This window comes from Pezoporus wallicus, unplaced genomic scaffold (assembly GCF_028554395.1).
Source record: "Pezoporus wallicus isolate ANWC-B61680 ecotype Strahan unplaced genomic scaffold, APGP_CSIRO_Pwel_v1 scaffold_13428, whole genome shotgun sequence".
NCBI classification, from domain to species: domain Eukaryota; kingdom Metazoa; phylum Chordata; class Aves; order Psittaciformes; family Psittacidae; genus Pezoporus; species Pezoporus wallicus.
This window is the reverse complement of record NW_026637482.1, coordinates 2,739,874-2,760,881: the sequence shown is the minus strand read 5'-3', so window position 1 is coordinate 2,760,881 and position 21,008 is coordinate 2,739,874. Positions and strand designations below refer to the sequence as shown.

The 21,008-nt window shown below is 40.3% G+C and overlaps 1 protein-coding gene across 5 annotated transcripts in view; it reads right to left on the bottom strand.

The window, feature by feature from the left end:
* Nucleotides 1–2,923: 2,923 nt before the first annotated feature.
* ST8SIA5 (ST8 alpha-N-acetyl-neuraminide alpha-2,8-sialyltransferase 5) overlaps nt 2,924–21,008 on the bottom strand; it is a 75,140-nt gene continuing 57,055 nt past the window's right edge. For all 5 annotated transcript variants that reach the window (XM_057405719.1, XM_057405720.1, XM_057405721.1 and 2 more), the window contains 6 exons: nt 17,469–17,561; nt 14,350–14,436; nt 12,214–12,358; nt 9,833–9,945; nt 5,907–5,999; nt 2,924–4,913 (listed from right to left, as the gene is read on the bottom strand). In XM_057405719.1, the coding sequence (XP_057261702.1) occupies nt 4,445–4,913; nt 5,907–5,999; nt 9,833–9,945; nt 12,214–12,358; nt 14,350–14,436; nt 17,469–17,561 (1,000 nt within the window). In that variant the 3' untranslated portion in view covers nt 2,924–4,444. The remainder of the gene's footprint in view (nt 4,914–5,906; nt 6,000–9,832; nt 9,946–12,213; nt 12,359–14,349; nt 14,437–17,468; nt 17,562–21,008) is intronic.

The following is a 21,008-nucleotide window of genomic DNA, read 5'->3' as shown; positions in this document are numbered from 1 at the left end:
CTGAGCAACATTTCCACTGATTCACCAAACCCCCACAGAGTGGACTATTCCTAGAGTCAATTTCTTTCAGTCTACTACATTTAACCATCCCAAGTGAGCATAACCTTTAATTTATCATCAGTCGAGGCTGTGGGGGGCAGCTTTTGTCAGAGACCAAAATAGCTATTCCTGACTGTTGCAAGCTTGAAACTTCATCTATCATCTCTGTGGTGTTACTCCACAGTGCTAAAGGCTCTGGAATCTCCTGTACCCCCTTCACATCTCTTTTCCAGGAAACCACGGTGTCTCTCCTCTCTGGAGCCGCAGCAGGAGGAGCTGCCAAGGCATGTCTCTCCTTTTGCAATTCATGAGCTGTCTGTGACAATTTTGTTGCAATCACAGAAAATATGCTAAATTATAATGGCCCTTTCTCTATTTAATCCATTCTGTCCATCAGCAAAGTTGGATTTCAGAAATCAAAAGCAAGCAGCTAAACTATATCAACTAAATACTTCCTTCCCTGTGATGACAGCACTGGAAGATTCATAAGCCTCCTCATGTGACCTGACAATAAAGGAGAAGCATTTCTTCTCTAAAAAATCCAAGAATTTGGATTTTCCAACTCAATTTGCATTGCCAGTGTATGCAGATCTCAGGAATTTCCTAAGAGATTCTTTTAAATAATATGAGGAGTTGGAGATTAAACCATGACATTATAATTTTCTCTCTCCCTCTCTCAGATTTAATATCCTCAGCAAGAAAGCCATGATTACACCTTGAGCTCAGGATGTCATACCAGACAGCTGACTGCATTTCTTCTTGGATGGATCAGATTTTTGTACTGAGGGATACCTCTGGAGTCTGCAGCCTTTTCTGTGGGAAAGCACAATATGCTATACATGCCCTTTACCTGTCATAAGAGTGTGCAGCAAACACACCCGGCCTCCTTACAGTCATTTCTTATCACTCATGTATCCCATTGTTAAAAGAAGGTTAAGATTGGACATTTGGAGTTTTGACGGCATGGGAGAAGGAAAACCAAAATAGCCCCAAATTCAGATATATTCTTGATGTCAGAAGAGTATTTTCATATGCTCATCACACAAAAGAGTGATGGCAGAAAAAAAGGAGGGTCCTTCTTTCTGCAACAGCCCTTCTTTTCACCCGTTTAAAGAGGACAGGCAGAAGTTCAGGCTGGTCAAAGGTGGCTCACACACCCCACAGTGACATGGCACAGGTAGTGACCTCTGAGTAGCTAAAATCTCCCAGGCAGTATTTATCTACTACCCATGGAGAAGAGAGCAGCTGGTAGGGTCCATCCACAGACCCTCAGACCACACTGTTTCCACTCGGCCCCACAGATGCTGCAGTACAGCAGCAGAAACCTGATTTTCCATCACCCAGTGCAAAGTAAAGAGGCCAAAAAGTATCCGAAAGCTTCTGCCTGTGGCATTTCTGACAAATGCCACACTTTTTCAATCATCTTTTAAGTAAAACCTGAAAAAAACAATCAGAAAGTAAACATGCTGCAACATGGATTTCATCTCAAGGAATATTTTATATATATCTCTTTCTGCCCTGCAAGTCATTCCTTACACCTAATCATACACCTATGTACACTTTCATAGACATGTCTGGGCCTGTTTCTGCAGTCCCTACACAAATAAAATACTCACCCACTTGAATGGGAGCTCTTTTCTAATAAATGTGGCAAGATCGTGCCTTTGTTGCATATGTGCATGTATCCTGCACACACATTTTAAAATCATTAAAAAAATATAGTAGCTATAGATTTACTACCAATCAAAATCTAAACACGGTAAACCTGCACTTACTATGGTGTAGCCTAGGTGAACTTACATTGCTCATTTATATGAAGCAAATAAATAAAAGGAAGTGTCAGTGACCTTGTAATTAGAGTTTTGCTTACCCTTTTGCCTGGCCAAAAAGCCCAAAAGGATTTTTGCAACTACAAAACAGGGATTTGAGCAATTTCTTTCCAACATACGGATACTTCTCAAGTGCCTTCCAATATTTTCTGAAGTATCTTTCACAACATACCAAACTCCTTTCTGCTGTTTTTCTTCACTTCGACCACCATAGTAAAAAAAAAATCCTGTACTAAAGAAGGTAACCTTAGCAAAGCAGCAGCAGCAAAGCAATAACTGAAGTCACTACTAGTCCCATACTCAGGCAGAATAAGGAGTAAGGGCTCTAGGTATCAGCTCCAGCATCATTACTGTTATCATAAAGCTTAATGCACAGCAAGATGGCCAACCCTTAGGGTCACATTGCTCTCTAAATACCACTTTCATTACAGCACTTCATTATCAAAGCCCTTTGCACATAAATGTACAAAACACAGCAAAGACAAAGATCTCTCTTATATATAAATCAAGGAAGCCATTTCCTCTACAAGTTCATTCTTAGCAGGCTGCATATTTCACAGCTAGCCAATACAAGGTGGTGTTCAGTAACACACAGTATACCTCTAAGACCAAAAGCACAACACCACAAATATATAAAGCTTAAGCACAGGTCCTTCACCTACCCCTGGCTGCTATTTCTCAAGTGAGTTCTAACACCTTTATCAAGGATATGGGTTGCTTTTAACATAATCAGACCTCTGGAGTGTTGTGTAAAGTTAAGGAAATACACTCTCACATACCATCCAGGTCACTGCTGGTCAGCAGGAACTTCTGAAACGGTGACCATCGTGCTTCACTTCCTTTCTGATCATTTTATCTGTAACGTGAGCAACATTCACAGCTCTCAGCATAGCACAGAGGCTTTTACAAGAAGCTTTGTGAATTCATGCATTACAAAATCAAAATTCAAGTTTAGCTCTGGATTTATACCCTCTTCTCTCCCCGCCCCCCACCCCAAAAAAAAAAAAAAAAAAAAAAAAAAAAAGCATCCCTTATATAGAACTAGTACTTTAAACTCCCAAATCCTTGATCAAAGATCTTGTAATCTAAGACATGACAAGGCACTGGACAACAGCCCAAGTGCTTCACACTAAGAACATACAAGAGGAAACTCTGTTCATTTAACTATGCCAGCAGAGCTGAAACAGCAAACCTCACCCTTGTGTGTAGGCAGTCATACCAGTATGAAAAAGGATATACCAGCAGCCTACAACACCATGGCTTGGCAGCCAAAATAAAATCCAGCAATATGTGGCATCTTTTCTGCATCAGGATTTTGCCAGTTTAACTGCTTCAGATGGAAAATTAAGCTTGGCAAAACTGGCAGAGTAACTTTCTCAAGAATACACCAGCCCTTTTACTATCCTAATAACATTCTTAACATAAGGAACTGCCACGTTAAGACAACTAACAACTTGAGATAATTTTAAAATAAGCATCATAATCTAAACCACAAAGTATTTTCACTATATTTTAACTTCATTTCCTGAACAGATACCTGAAAGTGTCTAACTTGACCTGCACATCAGCAAGTCAACTTTCGCATACTCATGAAAGTCTTTAACAAAAATCAATGAGAAAATGCTTCTTTCTATCTTGTATTGTGATACCTGAACCAAAGAAATCAGCTCAGAAAACATAACTACATAATCTCGTTGCTATTTAGCCTGAGAAAAGCACACAGAAGTGTGAAGGAGCACGTTTCGTCAACAAGAACTACATTCTGAAGCTGAGATAGTCACTGCAGAAGGAAGAACACACATGGTGCGTATGTTAGCTAGAAGGAAAGCATCACAGGCAATGAAAAAGGAAACATGATCTGCAAAGGAGACCAGAAATACAAGACACAGGGAGGATGAAGAAACTCTACAACAATTACACACCATGGTCAACAGAGTTACCTGTTGCAGTGAATGGGAATTTAATTCTCTTCTATCCTCGCTGAAAATATGCATAAAGTGATCTTGTTTATTCCTATCAATCACATCTATATGCTAGTTTTCACCAATATTTTGTGACATTACGGAAGAAAGACCTCAAGCTATAAACTTCCCCTTAAAACTACAATGCTAAACAGTATTTTCAAAAACCCAAATGACAGAGAACAGTGTTTTCAATAAAATCTGGCAATGCCCCAGGATACTCGATTCAGAAACCTATGTAAAATCATTCAGTTTACACCAAAATTCTCAATCACTGATTCTCCTCAAAAGTTTGGTTCTTTTCTTCTTAGTGAAATGATAAATATATCAATGTGCTCTGTTTATCCCTAAACCTATTTGGGAATGTGCTTTTTATCTGATTTGCTTTTCAGGGCAGTGTATACCCTGGTGCAGAAGAGTTTTGCTTCTCCTAAACTATTACGGACCCAACTCTGCTAGCAGGAAAGATGCTGGTATCCTAGATCCTATGGGATGCAATGCCTTGAATTTTTATCAAACAATTATTGCATAATCTCAGGGTGTAATAAAATATTCTACACCATACATAGGCATCAAGTTATTGTTAATTTTATGTCAAAATAAGAAATGCCTCCATCAACAGCAGCTGCAGGTGCCAGTATGCACCCGCAGGATCCCCTTGCTGTGCATGTGGAGAAAGTTGAAGATTTCTGAGGGCATAGCATGAAAACCAGGGCGAGGTTTCACGTTGTCATAGTAGTGATGAGTTATAAAAATCCCTGAGGGGTTCATGGGGAAAGCCCAAAAGCCAAAGAGGTGGACCTCTTCACAGAGCTCCAGGGCAGCAGTTACCAAGATCAGTCCAGTGCTAATCCGCTTGGCCCGCACCCCTTGGCCAAGCCAGTAGCGTGAGACATTGATGAGATACTGGGGATGAAAGTAGTAAACAGCTTGCTGAGATTCAAAATCGTCTAGGACATATTTGACCCGGATTGAAACATCCGTGTTGCGAGTGTTGTAGAAAGCTGGCAGCAGCACAGAAGCGTTCTCATAGACCTGGAGCACGTTGTAGAAGGGTTTCCTCCATTTTTCCAGCTTATGAAATCTAAAGGGAAAAGGATGCATGAGATTGTGAGACCAGCATGGACTCAGTCTGTATCTAGTAGACAAGAAACCTCCAGTTTTACTGAAATATTTCTGATGAAGAGATAATTCTGACAAAGAGATGATGTTTCAGCTTTAACAAGAGGAATATATTTAGATTTCTAGCTAAAACATCAGTGTCAAAAATAGTGCAAAAATGTAGGGTATAAAAAAATACATATTCTTCTCCTTGCAATATATTCATTAACAGTTGACAAACCTTGGAAACATTTCTGATCATGTCTCATTTCTTGTTTTATTATGAGAAGGATGTAAACTGCAGCTGTATACTGCACTATGCAGTGCAGAACTCTATTAGAAAGCAGCAAACACCAAAGCAGAGTAAAAGACTAAAATGTTTAACTGTAGCATTTAAAAGAAATCCAAAATGCAAGCGAATTATTTTAGGTGGCTTGAGAAAAGCAGCACGTTCCCCCAGCAATAAAAGAAGGCACTAATAAGTCCCATGATCTCAGACCTGTCAGCAAGGTATCATTAAGGCCTTAACAAATTTAAAATCACCCAGACAATCCTGTCTATGAAGCTTAACCGGCTTTTTTAAAAAGCACAGGACAATGTGCATTACTTTATTTAAACATTTAGGGTGAGATTCAGTTGCTTCCACCCTGAATGTTTCTGAGACATTTGCCAGAGGCTTGCAAGCACGGCACAAACCTTCCAGGGGAAGGATGGCTCTGCTGTTCCAATTTTAGCTCATCGGCTTCCCACTTTCTATCACCAATGTGCAAGTTGAAGTGTGTAACAAATTTCTGTCAGTTGTTACTGATTCCATATACCAATTCAGCATGAAATGTATGATTCCTTGTGTTAGTTGAAAGTAATATTGGGGGGAAGAAAAATCTGTAACAGACAGAGTTAAGTGAAAAGTAGATTCGGAAAAACAATAGAGACAGAAAAAAAAAACAAACAACCCACCAAACCAAAACAGAAATACCTCTCAGTAATTATACTGGGATTGACAGTCACAACGTCCGTCTTCACTCCAACATCTGTTAAGTATTTCTCAGATATAGGAGGCAAATTGCATCTATAAAGGAAAGAAATTAGTAAGAAAGTTAGAAAATTCCTTGCACCTTTACAGGACTAGAAAGTAGAGTTGATGCAAGCATTTCTTCCAAGCAACAGATCTAGAAACAGACTAAGAATTTAAAAGTATATCAAACCACCTTGATGCCCAAACTGTTCATTAAGGTAACAAGTTAGATGGAGCTAAGATCTCTCATCTTCCCTGAGTCTTTTTGAAGATGTAGTGATAGGACAAGGGGTAACGGGTTAAAACTTAAACAGGGGAAGTTTAGATTGCATATAAGGAGGAAGTTCTTTACCGTTAGGGTGGTGAGGCACTGGAATGGGTTGCCCAAGAAAGTTGTGAATGCTCCATCCCTGGTGGTGTTCCAGGCCAGGTTGGACAGAGCCTTGGGTGAGATGGTTTAGTGTGAGGTGTCCATGGCAGGGGGCTTGGAAGTAGATGATCTTAAGGTCCTTTCCAACCCTTACTATTCTATGATTTTATGATTCTATGTAGCCAGTGCTCACCCATTTTAATTCCTTAACTATATATTTATGCTATTTATTTTGACAATTTAGGATGAGAAATGTGTGAAGCCTCAAGGATAATCACCCTATAAAATCAAAGACTTCCTCAGCAGCAGCTGAGCTGTATTCAATAATTAATAGACAAACCATAACATTGCCTTTAACATGCTTTACTTCATACCCAACAGAATTTAGAAGAAATGCTCCACAAATCAGTCCAGTCCTAATTAACCCAAAACTATTGGCTTTCCTTCCTTTTCCCTATATAAGCATCTCCCAATGCAGTGTAAAAGTAGCAATTCAGACTCTACAGATTCACCAGAGGATGTAAAAGCTAATAGGAGCAAACTTGTGAATATTTGCAAACCTTGAATTTGCCCAACCTCCACTCAGCTTGGCCTTGACCTAGATTCATCATACACAATTTAGAGCATCCCTCAGGAGATGCTGCAGTTACTGAAACACACACATGTACACACAACCTATCACAGAAGCTTCACTTCTATAGGAAACCCAGATTAAAAAAAAAAACCTTCAGTGTGTTTTATCAGAGGCAACATAAGTGGCTTTGCTACTAGTTTTACACTCATGTTAAGCCAGTTAGATACTTGTTGGCATTTTGAAAACTTCTGATCTACAAGCCTCTATAAAAGCCATCACTGTTAAAATCACCACATATCAAAAATACTGCTGTGCCTAATTCCCAAACATGTCCATATTTCTGAAGATCAAAGCTGAACAGGAGAAACCCGTGAAGGCATTTAGGGTAACAGATGCTCAGTGTTTTCACAATAGCACTATTCAGCTGTCAGCATCACTTCTTACTCACAGGGACAAGGTGAGTGGGGAGGACAAGAAAGCACAAAAATCCTCCAAAGTCCTTCTCAGACTCAGCAGGTTCCCATCTACTTTCCAGAGAGTCCTTCTTTATCAGGTCAGATAATTTTTTTTAGCCACCTCATCCTTCTCATCCTTCTTATAGGCAATGCTATTTCCAGTACTCTTCTCTCCTAGGTCATGCAACATCCTTCTTAAGTCCTCTAGCATCCCCAGTTCCACCTAGGAATGTGCACTGTGTTCACTAAATTATATTTGGAATAGGTTTTCAAATACTTCGCTTCAATATTTTTGAACCGTAAACTCTGCCCCATCTCTGGCAATGTTCAAGGCCAGGCTGGATAGGGCTTGGAGCAACCTACTCTAAGTGGAAGGTGTCCCTGCCCATGGCAGGGGGTTGAAAGTGGATGAGCTGTAAGGTCCCTTCAAAGATAAACCAGTCTGGGTTTCTATGATTAAAAAGACTGAATTTGTTCAAAGTGATAATTCCTCACAAAAATGATACAATCTTCATAAACAGCACTTTTGTCCTAGGACCAAAAATTCATCCCCGCATAGAGGATCTCTAAATGCACCCAGCGTTCCACCACAGATCTCTACTCTGGCCAGTAGATGGAGATAGACAATAACAACCAGTAAATGCAGCTCATGCGTGCGCAGTTTATCTATTCCATTGTACTATAATTAATTGCTATCAGAATTTATTTCATAGAAAAATACTGTTTGTATCCTTCTGGCCACGATCTTATGGACTACAGAAGATTTTTGCAGGTGTCCTGAAGTTATCACCAAATGTTAGCAGTGCCCCATGGGCTGTTTTTGAAATCTTTCAAATAATTATTTCACTGGTGACCAAGATAGTGATTCCTGACAGTTCGGTGGACTGGTTTTAGACTGGAAGGCAAATGTGTACAGACCTAACATTAAACACAGGCCTTGCTTTAAAACTGATGTCAGCAGACCGTAGGCTTTTAAACACAAGCATGTCTTTGTGTACAATGCTGATTCCATGCGTTTTGGAGATGGGGAACCAGGGATTTCTTTTGCATAAGTCTGGATGTATTTATTAATATTTCAGTTCTACTTAAGCCTCTGTTTAGTTAGTCACTAGTACCAACAGCAATCCGATTTCTAAGTAAGTTCTATAGTGATTCGATCAGCTCTTTTTTAATCTGGTTTTGGTACAGTTTTAGGAAGAGTAACAGTGGTAAAAAGGGACCTCCACTGAATGTTCTTATACAGGAATTATGACATTTGCTGCCCACATTTCCACTTCTAATCAGCTTGTCATTTCCATGTGTAACATGTACCACTCCTTTCAACCATACTGATAGCTGTGTGCCAATACCATAGAAGGGAGTCTACAATAATTATGTGATGTATATGGGGTATACTAGGCTTTTAAGAAGCAAGTTACGTAAAGCCTGGACTGTTTCACAGATTAAAACTACAACAATAGCTCCATATAAAGTAATCACAAGAGGAAATCACAAGGGTCTGAAAACAATGAATAGTGAAGGGAAGACCTGTACAATTCTATTTATCATTTGATGCCAAATTAAATTAAGAATGCAATGAGCCAAAATATGTCCTAATTTTTGCCGGTATGAAATCAGATAAATTCACTAATTTATGCACGGTTATTCTAAACTAACAGCAACATAACGAAGATCAGAAAATAGGCCAATATTATTCTCTTCTACAGAACAGGTCATGAATCTGTGATCTATCTGTCATATGGCATGACCCAGGCAAAGAGCTAAACAGGATTTAGAGATGGATTAGTCATGACTATGAATAATTAAAACATCTTTCCCATATATATTAAGGATGATAAAAGTGCTGCTGAACTCTGCTATCCAGGGACATATTGTAGGACATCCTAGTTTATGCAAAACCTGGATAACTCCACATATCTTGGGGAGCACAATACAAAGACACAGCCTTCAAAGTTATTCAGGCATCCCTGCACACCCTGGAGACTCCAGTTACTGAAACACCCATTATCCAGCTCCACTCCAGTGGAGCTCTGCACCACCTCAGAAGCACAACTCTGAGACATGTGAGATGCTCAGCATGGAGCAATTTGACCAAGATGTTATGTGCTTGTCACGTAACAGGGGTTGTGCCTCTGGTTTAGCACTGCACAATAAAACCATCATGTCCACAGGATGTTGCTTACAGGCTGAAGTCCATGGAAGGATAAATCATAACCTGAGCACAGGGGATGTTCCAAAAGAGGATATCATGCTTTATCAATAAACCAGTGATTAACCATACGGAATCAGGGAGAAATACTTCCTCAAATTTTAAAATAAATATTATACAGTAGGTGGGTTTTTTTTGAAACATTACTTTTTGTGCAAAAAGCAGGCTTGATACTGCCAGTCTGGCAAATCTCATGTTTCCATGTGAGAGAGAATAACTTTTCAGTCCTTTATTTGTCATTGAAACAGGCAAAAATGAAATTGGTGCTGTGGTGATTACCGAAACACGAAGTCTGCACTGTCAATCTCCCGGCCACATCCACTGTTCTTTAGAATTCCTCCATTCCCAACCACTGCACATTTCTTAAACTGGGACCGGTGGTACGGCATATCCTGCAAGATCACAGCAAGGAATCAGTTAAATATCCCAGAACATGGAGGCAATGAGTTTCTGTTTTACTTCTTCCTTTTTTTTTTTGGTGCAGCTGCATCTTGCTGCAGACACACTAATCACAGGAAGTTGACACTGGTTCTGTCCCACAATATTCCCATGATGTACATATGAATAGGATTGTTTTCTCTGCAATTAGATATAGTATAGGCAAATAACTCAGAGGGGGGAAAAAACAATAACCTGATTTTGTCCAGACTTAATAATGGATGGAGTAATTTTAGAAACTTGCTTTCCCTTTTGATTTCCACATGAGGGCATGAACCATAAAATCAGCGTACCACAGGAACTGCCTTCTGAGCTGCCTACAAATTGCTAGCTCCTCGGGCTCTGATGTCCTGCTTTTGAGACATCTGTTCACTCCAGACCAGCTAGTAAAGCCCAAGAACACTGTCAGACAGCAGGCCACACCTATTTATCAGAACCTAGACCAGATTTCAGTGTTTGCTAGAACTAAGTGTCCTAATAGTACCCATGATTATTAATCAGCACTTGTACTACCAGCAGTGCCTATAGCCCAAAATCAGGCACCTTTCTGGACTTGTGTAGGATGCATCCTTCTGTAATCTTCAAGCAAAATTCTGTCTTCATACGCAGACATGCAGCTGCTGCTGAAGCCAGAGAGAGTGAAAATCACATCTCTGAGAAGTGGGCCGTTAGGGTGAGAGGGCTGTGACGCAGAATCGAGCCATGCTACACCTTATGAATATGTAGAGATGTGCTTATGTAAGCATGAGAGCACTTGTTTCAGTACATACATATTTTATCAGTAATTTCATACCACAAACTACAGAGAGATGCGATAGTGGGATGACATTTCTGGGTGCATATTCCCAGTATCTTTCCACAGCATTCATAAGCCATGAGGCAAAAGGGCATGCAATTACACCTGTCTGAGAAAAGCAGCAGCTGCCTCACAGAGAGGAAATATAGAGTTGCTTCTGCTTTATCCGGGGATTTCTTAACACAAAATGCCTTTGCAGTACTGAAAAAGAGGTCAGAAGCTCAGTCTCTGCACTAAGCACAAGGCTCTTGCCTTTAAAGTCTTGCTCCTGTCCTTTCAGCCCTTCATCTCCTACATTTACCATGCTACAGCCATGCTCCTACACAGAGGAAGGCTTTAGCTACATAGGAGCTGCCCAGGGAATCCCAAAGGTAGTTCGGCCCATGGTAGCACCTTCAAAGCACCCTGAAGGCATACCTGGTTAAATATAACTGCAGCTGTAAGAGTCCTAACAAAAAGTGTAGGCAGGTATGTAGGCTTTCATGCATTCATCTGTGCAGTCAGGCAGGGTTTTGTGGATAATACTCCTAGACTTAGATGTATCCATTCTTTGCATGTTTTCAGATGCTAAAGTGCTTTCCTGGATATAGGCCTGTTCCCTGCTCTGCTCCAGTCCCCCACATGTACATTTAGATAACAGCACTACCCTACCTATTCATAGTCCTCAAAAAGCAAATGGATTAGAAGTGGTTAGACCCTGAAGGACAACTTTAATGGCACAAATTGAAGTACTTAACTTGAATATTTTTCTGACTTTCTGAAAAGAATAAATTTCAGCTGTCCCCTCCAAATATGCCATTTTAAATTCATGAGGTGTGCCCCATGGTAAATCAGCAGTCACATAAACCCATTTCTGCGTATCAGTCACTATGTGTAACGGGAATTGCCACATGCTTATAATTTTGAATGGCCCTAATTTCAAAGATTATTTGATGAAAAAATTTTGAATAATCATAATGATGAATATATTTAAAAATTGTGCAGCCTGTTCACAGATAAACTAGAAACAGAAATAAGTATAAAAATAGTCTGTCTTTGTGAATATGAACTATAAAATAATCATGCCCTCAAAAAAGCAGGTCTACCCCAAATGTTGGATTTACTGTACATGAATATTACCCTTTAAAAAGTTGTGATCAATAAGTGCCTCTTTTATTCAGCTTTCTTAACTTATTTCATTAGCCATTTTGCTACTAGGTCAGTAATATACTGCAGGAAAATATATCTATATTGCATACTAGAGCAGTTGACAAATAGACAATAGGATAATCAACTAAAATATCATATAAAAAATAAACATTTTCAAAGTAAAAGCAATGAAGTCTGTAGAAATGTCAGCCAGCCAACTGCTAAATGCTTGGCTATAGTATCTAATGCAGCAAGTAGAGTGAAGTTGATTCTTCAAATGGGCAGAAGAATGAGGCACCTTCGGAAACATTTTGAAGATCTCCTGGTTGATGTGGAAGATTCCACTAGTATCCACCTCATACTTCAGTTTAGTTCCCAAGGGAGTATTTTTCTGGGTGGTGAACAGAAAGGCAGGGGCATTGCAACACTTTGACAAAGTAGACCTGTAAAATTAAAGAGAGAAATAAGATCAAGGATGATTTAGGATTTGCAATTACTACTACTCCTAACAAGGCTGAGAAAGTTGGGGCTGTTCATCCTGGAGAAGAGAAGGCTGCATGGAGACCTCATAGCAGTCTTCCAGTATCTGAAGGGGGGCTATAGGGTTGCTGGGGAGGAACACTTAATTAGGGACTGTAGTGATAGGACAAGGGGTAACGGATTCAAACTTAAACAGGGGAAGTTTAGATTGGATATAAGGACAAATTTCTTTACTGTGAGGGTGGTGAGGCACTGGAATGGGTTGCCCAGGGAAGTTGTGAAAGCTCCATCCCTGGCTAGTTTGCTAGATTTTCCTTTAGAAAATTTCAGATTCCGTGACATTTTCCCTGAGAAAGTAATTTATGGGAAAAAAAAAAAAAAGGAAAAAAAAGAAAAGGAGAAATGAGATCTCTATACCTGCCTTTTCTAGACTGAAGGAAATACATGTGCAAATTATGCCCTGCTCCAGACCTGGAAGCTGAGCTTCTGCCTCTACAAACCATCCTAATGAATTAGTCCCTCTCTGCTTTAGAGGTCTTTCACCTCTTGTAAACTATTTACTCATCACTGGGCAGCAAACGTAGGGGTTAAAGTATTCATCTGGGAATGTGGAAAACTTGGCAAGGCAGGGACTTAAACACAGCAGTACCTAAAGACACTACCCCATTTACCAGACAACTGTGAGTTACAAAAACTGTGATTATAAAAAAACTTTAAAGTTCTTAGTTTTGCCTTTGACCTTGTATATACGCATCAGGAATATGATGTGGCCCCAACAGATGGATGCTAAGCAGACAAGTCTCAATGCACTGTATAGGATGTATAGCACAATGCACCCTGCCTAATGTGCTAGTGCTAGTGGCCTGAGACAGAACGATGGTCCTCCTTAGATAGTCCTCTTTGACTGTCCCTACCTCTGCAGTGGCCGCCTTATTTCAATGTGCTCCTCTCCACACTTTAATATGCTTCATTCTGGGTACAATCAGTAGTTCCCTTACTCCAAACAGTCTTCAAGATGGTAGGCTCTAATCCTGAATGGCTCCTGTCTTCAATACGGGCTCTGATAATTGCCCATCAAATCACTTCCAGAAAAAAAAAGTATACTAAAAACCCTAAAAAAACTCCTGTGTGGCGCTCACGTTGGGAAAACTGTTATGAGCCTGGGACTAACAATTAGTTATTTTTAAAGATGTTAATGACTAACTCAGGACATGCATTTTCACATTCTCTCATTAACTCATGACAGCTAGTTCCTGGAATCATGTAAGACAATTCAGAAGAAAATTGTGGGGCCTTATTCTAAACAACAGCACTGGATCTTGCCAGTGACTTAACCAGTCTATATTCCACTTACTCTGAAATAATGTGTTTTCTCTAGATCTGCTCAAATTTGGCCTCAAATATATCAACATTCAGCATTCAAATATGGGTTTGGCTTCATTCTACTATTGCTTTCACAACTCCAGTTTCAAAAGTTGTACTTTGAAAGCACCATGGTGGATCTTCAGCAAAGAGGAAGTCACATGAAGGAAGACAGAGTGCTACAGTAATTGGCCACAGAGGTCTCCAAAGACCAGTTAACATATCTAGACAGTCAGGGAGTAACAGCTTTTAATAAAAAAATAAATTAAAAAGTCATAAACAGTGTCTGACAGTATCTAAACCACAACAGGAAAATCCCATTTGAGTATTTTTAGGGACAAATTAGATGTCTTGCCAATGATGTTATCAATTTTACACCACCAGAGAGTTAGGCTGATGCATTAGGCGCAGCCATTAAGGCTTGGCTTCTTCCTCACTTCTGCCTGAATCATACCTGGAAGTCTTTCCTATACCAAATTCCCTGCCTCTCCTGGTAACACTGATCCACATGCCACACAAAGGTATGGGTAGCTACAGGAAGCTAAACTTAAAGTAAATCTTATTCAGCCTTATTAATGTGGACAATTCTTACTTTAATAAATTAGCTTCTGTGACATTCATCTCCCATTTGCACATCTGTAGGTTCTTCCACCTGTCAAACAATTCAGTCTGTTTCACCCTAAAATATAAACAGAAAGAAAATTAAATTACAAAGGCTTCATTTCCTAAAACAGCTGCAGCCAGGGGACCATGCTTTTGAAAGTGTAGTGAAAGCAACATCTTAGTATTTTTATTTCCTCTTCTGCTCAGATGTAGTATGAATGAAAAACCATGAAAACACAAGTATAGATGGACCTCTTCAGATATTTGGGCCTGGTTTCTATTCCCTGACAGGCACTCTTCATTTCTTCAGGATAAAAAAAGCAATATAAAGCAAGAAGCATCTAATGCATGTCTGTCCACAGTCTGCTGGGAAGCTAATGAGTGTCTGGCAACTACAGCAGCTTTGGGAAGGAAAGTTGCACCTAGCAGATGGGTCCAGCAGAGGAGGTACTGGAAAAGAGGATACTTCAGATAATTTGGCCAACTACCATTACATTTTGGTGAGGTTATCTTAATCTGTGAGATGCTACAGAACAGCACAGTTGCTAAATCCATTTTATAAACTGCAAGAGTACACATGTAGGGATAAGCACCTGTGACCGCAAGAGGACATGAAAAGCTCTTTACATAAGGATCTCTCCCTCCCTCTCTGTTAGCAAACATACTTTTAATTATATCCAAAAAATGACATTCCTATGTCTACTAGGCTGATATGACATATTTTTGGTGATATCATCAATTCCAACCACTTCAACCTTAGAGTTCATATATGTATTTAGACAACAGGGATAATGAAGGCCTTGGAAATATCTAGAGTTAGGGAGCAATTTCATAATCAGGCTAGGAAATTCTGAAGTCTGAAATTACTTTAAGACTGATAGGTCTTAATGAGTTGTCTTCTGGGAGGGCTTTGGATGTTTGAATAAAGCAAACACTTTTAAGATAATTATATATTTAAAGTGAGTAGAACTTAGGAATTCCCAGGAATTAGGTCATACTGTACTTTCTGTAGCCCACCAGAGCACATTAACTTGGAAATCTTCCATTACTGTGAGGACTGAGTTAGGAAATGTAGCACATTAGAAGCAGGCACATCAGAAGAACCAAGCATAGTAAAAAAGCTTAATGTCAAATGGCATCTCCATAAAAGCAAGGCTAACTATAGCTGAGCAGGAGTGTACTACCTTCTATGTGCCAGTGGATAAAATGAAGAAGAAAAATTAGTAATTACTGTACCATCTGATAAGTATGCAGAAAAACAATTAAAAACTCCCCATCTTCAGCAAAACACTGGCAGAAGTGTGACATTCTCATTCTTTCTATTTATGTTTAAGTACTGCAAGTCAGCAAGCAGTGCAAATTTGTTAGTTGTGTATTCCCTCCATCCAGTACCAAATGCAGAAGATAAGGACATAACCTACATTTTTCTGTGCATGAAATCAGTGAGGGAAACATGTTCTAAATCATGCACACCTGGAGAAACAAATTGATTTTCTGTAGCCTCCGTTGCTTAATGCTATGCACTTGCATAGCTGCATTTTCAGCTGAGATTCTCAGTGTGTTTTACAGAACTTAATAAAGTTTGTAGATTGTAAGATTACTAACCCAGTGGTTTTAGATATGTAAGGGATTAGGTATAATTCCAGCACCTAAACTCAGTGCAATGCTGAAAATACAAAAGGACAACATAAAAAATACTTTGCTATGCTCTGCCCAATGAGTTTCATTGGCAACCTCACTTTTTGGCCCTATTCCATCACTATGGCTTCATGGATGCATCTCATTCAACTCATTAGTTTCCTGATGAACGGACCACAAAAGACAAATTCCAGGTATTTTGTTGTTTGTGTTAATTACATTTTCATCATTTTTACTGAGTGTTATTAAGTTGTGGAACTCATTGCTGGTCGAGGCGGTCAAAAGTACAAATGGCCTCAGAAAAGATCTAAACAAATTAACAGAGAAGTCTATTGTCTGCTCTGATTACTGTAGTCTAGTCACGATCTACCACCCAGCAAGTCCCCATGACGCTATATGTTATCAGGTACAGCTAACCTTTTCATTTAATTTCATAGCCTTTGCTACTGGCCATTGTCCTTGATAGAGCTATGAGTCATTCTGGCTGTTCTTACTCTTGCTGTGAGTCATTCTGGCTGTTCTTATTCTTTAATCACCTGGTATTGAGTATTACACTGGTTTTTATTCCAAAGAATGATAACGGGTCTGATTAAAATGCCTCAATGTATGTGAAAAGCCTCCTTTTTTTTTAAATGGACCTCAGGTCAAACTTTGATGTCACTACTTGTACATATAAGATAACCTCAGGAATTTCTGATGCAATACCTATTGATGGGATCTCTTGAGCCTTGTATGTTTTGACAATGTCATTGTAAGTTATAATTTTCATCCTACCTGAAAAGTAACCTTTGCATTTGGGTCATGACAACCCCATTCAATGCTCCAGGCTTGGAGAAAAGTGGCTGGAAAGCTGCTCATGGAAAAAGACACAGGGATGCTGACTGACAGAGCTGAACATGAGCAGCTTGTGTCCAGGCAGTCAAGAATGCCAGCAGCACCCTGGCCTGTATCAGCAACAGTATGGCAGCAGAGCCAGGGCAGTGATCATCCCCCTGTACTGGGCACTGGTGAGGCTGCTCCTCAAATCCTGTGCTCAGTTCTGAGCCGCTCACTACAAGAGAGATATTGAGGTGCTGGAGAGGGGCCAGAGAAGGGCAATGGAGCTGGAGCAGGGCCTGGAGCACAAGTGTGATGGGGAACGGCTGAGGGACCTGGGGGGTTCAGTCTGGAGAAGAGAAGGCTCAGGGGGGACCTGATGGCTCCCTACAACTGCCTGACAGGAGGATGGAGCCAGGAGGGGCTGGGCTCTGCTCCCAAGGAACAAGGGATGGGACAAGAGGAAACGGCCTCAAGCTGCACCAGGGCAAGTTTAGACTGGAGTTTGGAAAAATTTCTTCATAGAGCAAGTAATCACGCATTGGAACAGGCTGCCCAGGGCAATGGTGGACCTGATGATCTTCAAGGTCTTTTCCAAACAAGGTGATTCTAAGATTCTATGATTCTTTTTAGCAAGCATTCATTCATACTTACATAGATAAAACCTTCACCTCAATGATGTCATGCCGTAATTCCAAGCATTTAGTAGAGTTGTATTCCAAAGGTCCTTCATAAAACTCAAAATACCTGAAGAAGAACAAGAAGAAAGATTGCAAATAGGGCTTAGACTAGCATACTTCTTTACCCATCAACAACAGTTTGCTTAACGTTGTTAGTTATGATTTTTGCCTAACTTTACACTATGCTATCTGGCCCATAGGCACGTTATTACTTCACATTGAAACACAGATGTCATTGCTGATGGCAGAACAGCCACCCATGTATGTCCACTTTGGCCATCTCTACAGGAGTTCATCTCTTTTATAGGCACCAACAAGGATCAAATACCTTTCCAGCAGTCAGCATGTGACAGTTGCCACTGCAAGTCAGGGAAAAGCACCGAGGACCCGAGGAACACTGCTCCCATCATCCTTTGGTGTCTGAATATGCTGAAAAGAGTACCTTAAAGTTTGCTCCTGGGTAGAAAGCAAAGTGCTGGAGGTTGCATCTTGTCTGTGGAGACTTGCATAGCTCTATGCATTTGGGAATTTAATTGGGATTTACTCGTTTGGTATATTTGGAGGGGATGGGAACCTGGGATTTTCTTCTCCAAAAAACTGAGTTGGCTTTGAGAATAAAAGGATTTGAATGCTCAGAACAAATGACAGTGCTATTCTTAATTAAAGTATTGACATTTTTTTTGTTGTTGTTGTTAAATTCCTCTACCTTAGCCATCAGACTGGAGTGAAGAGGAAACAAAACACAGTGGTAGCTACTCATGTTTAGGGGACAGAGAAAGCCCAGGCTGTGCAGTGAATTCAAAGAGATTGTATTCAAATGACAAAAAATATTTAGGGTTTAAACCAAGCTCTGTATCAGTTTCACCATTTATCATTAGAAGTCTGTATTAAAACCTAATACCTAAAACCTGTGCATACCCACATAGCAGTTGTGAGCATAATGAAGAAATACAAGGAAACAACCTGGAGGAGTAGGTATTATGATAAAGGTTAGAGCAAGTTATTTTGATGAATCCTTTAAATTCTCAGAATTCATGAGGCTGTAACTCCAAACTATGCTTTGGATTTTCAATATGAAAGAAAAACACAAGATTCCTGGAAGAGCTTTATTTAAACTATCACTGGAAATGTAATATTTTGGGTTTCTGTCATTTTAAAATAATACCATGTTTGACCCAAATGTCTGTTCAGTTCTGAATATATGATCCCTAAGTAGGAAAGACTTTTTAGCTTCCTTATTAGTTCATGTTTGTAGTTAAGATCAAAATTTCGGGGAATTCAAAATTGATCTGTTCTGGAGAAGTGTTAAGCACTTACACACCCCCCAGGAACTGTAGGAAGGGAGAGTGTCCAGAAAACATCTCCAGGTATCTGCAACAGGGCATCCAAAGGCCAGAAGCATCTAAAAGCAAGCAGCTTCTGAATTTTGCCCTCTAAGTACATCCAGACACCAATGTGATAAAGCAGGGAAGAGAGAAGCCCATAAAAGGGAGAAAGGGACTATAGTATTTGACTGGAAGAAGTCAAAGAGCCTCCCAAAGCAATCTGCTACCAACTAGGAACATCTCTGTCTTGTCAGAGGCTGCTTTAGGAAGTGTCTCCCTCACCTCTTCCTGAGGTTTTCACCACCTCAGCTTTTAAAAATCCCAAACCAACCATTTCTGTGATCCAGTGAGGGGCAAAAACCTTGAGACTGAAAGGAGGAAGCCTATGCCTAGAATCTGGCAGGAGGAGAACATCATAGATTCCTAATAAAGAGATAATCTGATTACTGTCAGAAAAAGAAAAAAACCAAACCAAATAGCTCAGCAATCTTTAAAAGATGTGACTATTTGGAAATTTGTTGGCATATTCTTCAAGGCAATGAAGCTGTGGCTGCCCCATCTCTGGCAGTGTTCAAGGCCAGGTTGGATGGGGCTTGGAGAAACCTACTCTAGTGGAAGGTGTCCCTGTCCACGGCACGGGCTTGTAGCTAGATGAGATTTAAGGTTCCTTCCAACCCAAACCCATTCCATGATTCTATGAAATTATAGTACTTATAGCACTCCACAAAAGTGACAAATCTGTGAGAAGACTTCCAGAGCCTCCAGAAAGGAGATACAGTTCACGTAACATGAACCTTCATCTGGACTCTCACCAAAAGGCTTGGGTTCTTCTTCCAACTCAATCATTCACCTGGGCATTCAGCCTTCACTAAAGAGTAGCTGAGACCCATTGCACTGGCACATGTTCTGTGTGCATGGCTTGTTGAGCTGGACTTGAGCAACCTCTGTACTCGAAAGCTGCTCCAACTGAGATTAGATTAAAAACTCACCAGGCTGCACCAGGCCAAAGCCTTGTGTGGATGTACTCCAGATAAAATTAACAGAATAAACTAAACTGAAATCTCTCTCTCAGGAGCCAACACCACAGGACTTATTCCTGGTCACAGAATTATACAGCGGTGAAGGAGTCCCCTCTGGCTACTAGTCCAGACAAACTTTTTTGTCCTTCTGCAATACTGTTTTCCTACTGTATTTTGGCGTAACCATTCTTTATTTCTTTCAGTCAGACAAGGCTGGGACCCTGAATGTGCATGTTCTACATGTTAGCTAGTGGCAGATATACATCCAAATGCAACACTCAGCACATTACACACCACTCCTACCTCTTGGGACATAAGCAATATCTGTCAGCCTTGACTTTGCCCTTCCACATAACTCTGGATTTCAGAACCTGTTTGTGTCTAAGGACAGGTAAGAATGGAAGAAATCTAGATTAATGTGTATTTTTATCTTTCCTGCGCAATTCTTGCTCTGCTGCTTAGAGAACTGCAGCTCAGATACTAGACAGCACATGCTATCATATGGGAATGCTGCAGCAGGGGAAAGCTGGCTTCAGGCCGTGGTACTGGAGACAAAGATGTCATTTTATGGAACAGAGATGAAATTTCCTGAGTCCCAGGCATTCCCTTTGATCACTGCCTGTATACCCAAGCCACAAACTGAAAATAGAAATGAGAAAAGACATGTTACCACAGAGGCAGAAGGGTAACGATGAAAGTACAAGGTAAAAATAAATCACTTCTGGGTCTGAAAGGAAATCTACAAGGCAGCATTACACTTGTAGGAGAGTTATTCCATTACGCTACAGCTTCAAAAAGCACAGAACTGTCCTGCAAGTCTCTAACTCTCACAGTAGCTCCAGCTTTTCCAGCAGAGTCATTGGGAGTGTCAAATTGACCATTTGCCACGTTAGGGAAGTGCAGGAGGATCCATGAAACAGGCCAGATGACACACTGCCAATGGGACACGTGCTTCCTGCAGCTGCACTGAGTGCGGAGAAGATGCTACTGGCCACAGGGTAAGCTCAACTGAAAATAACTCAGTGTGCCTAAGCCATTGAATAATCATCATCTGAGCTGTCATTCATAAGCCCCAAAACCACATCTGAAGCAGACAGTCAGGCACTACGCCTCCTTAGTGTTAACGCTACTGATGCTGCAGCACCAAGGTTGCCACCATTAATGATGCTA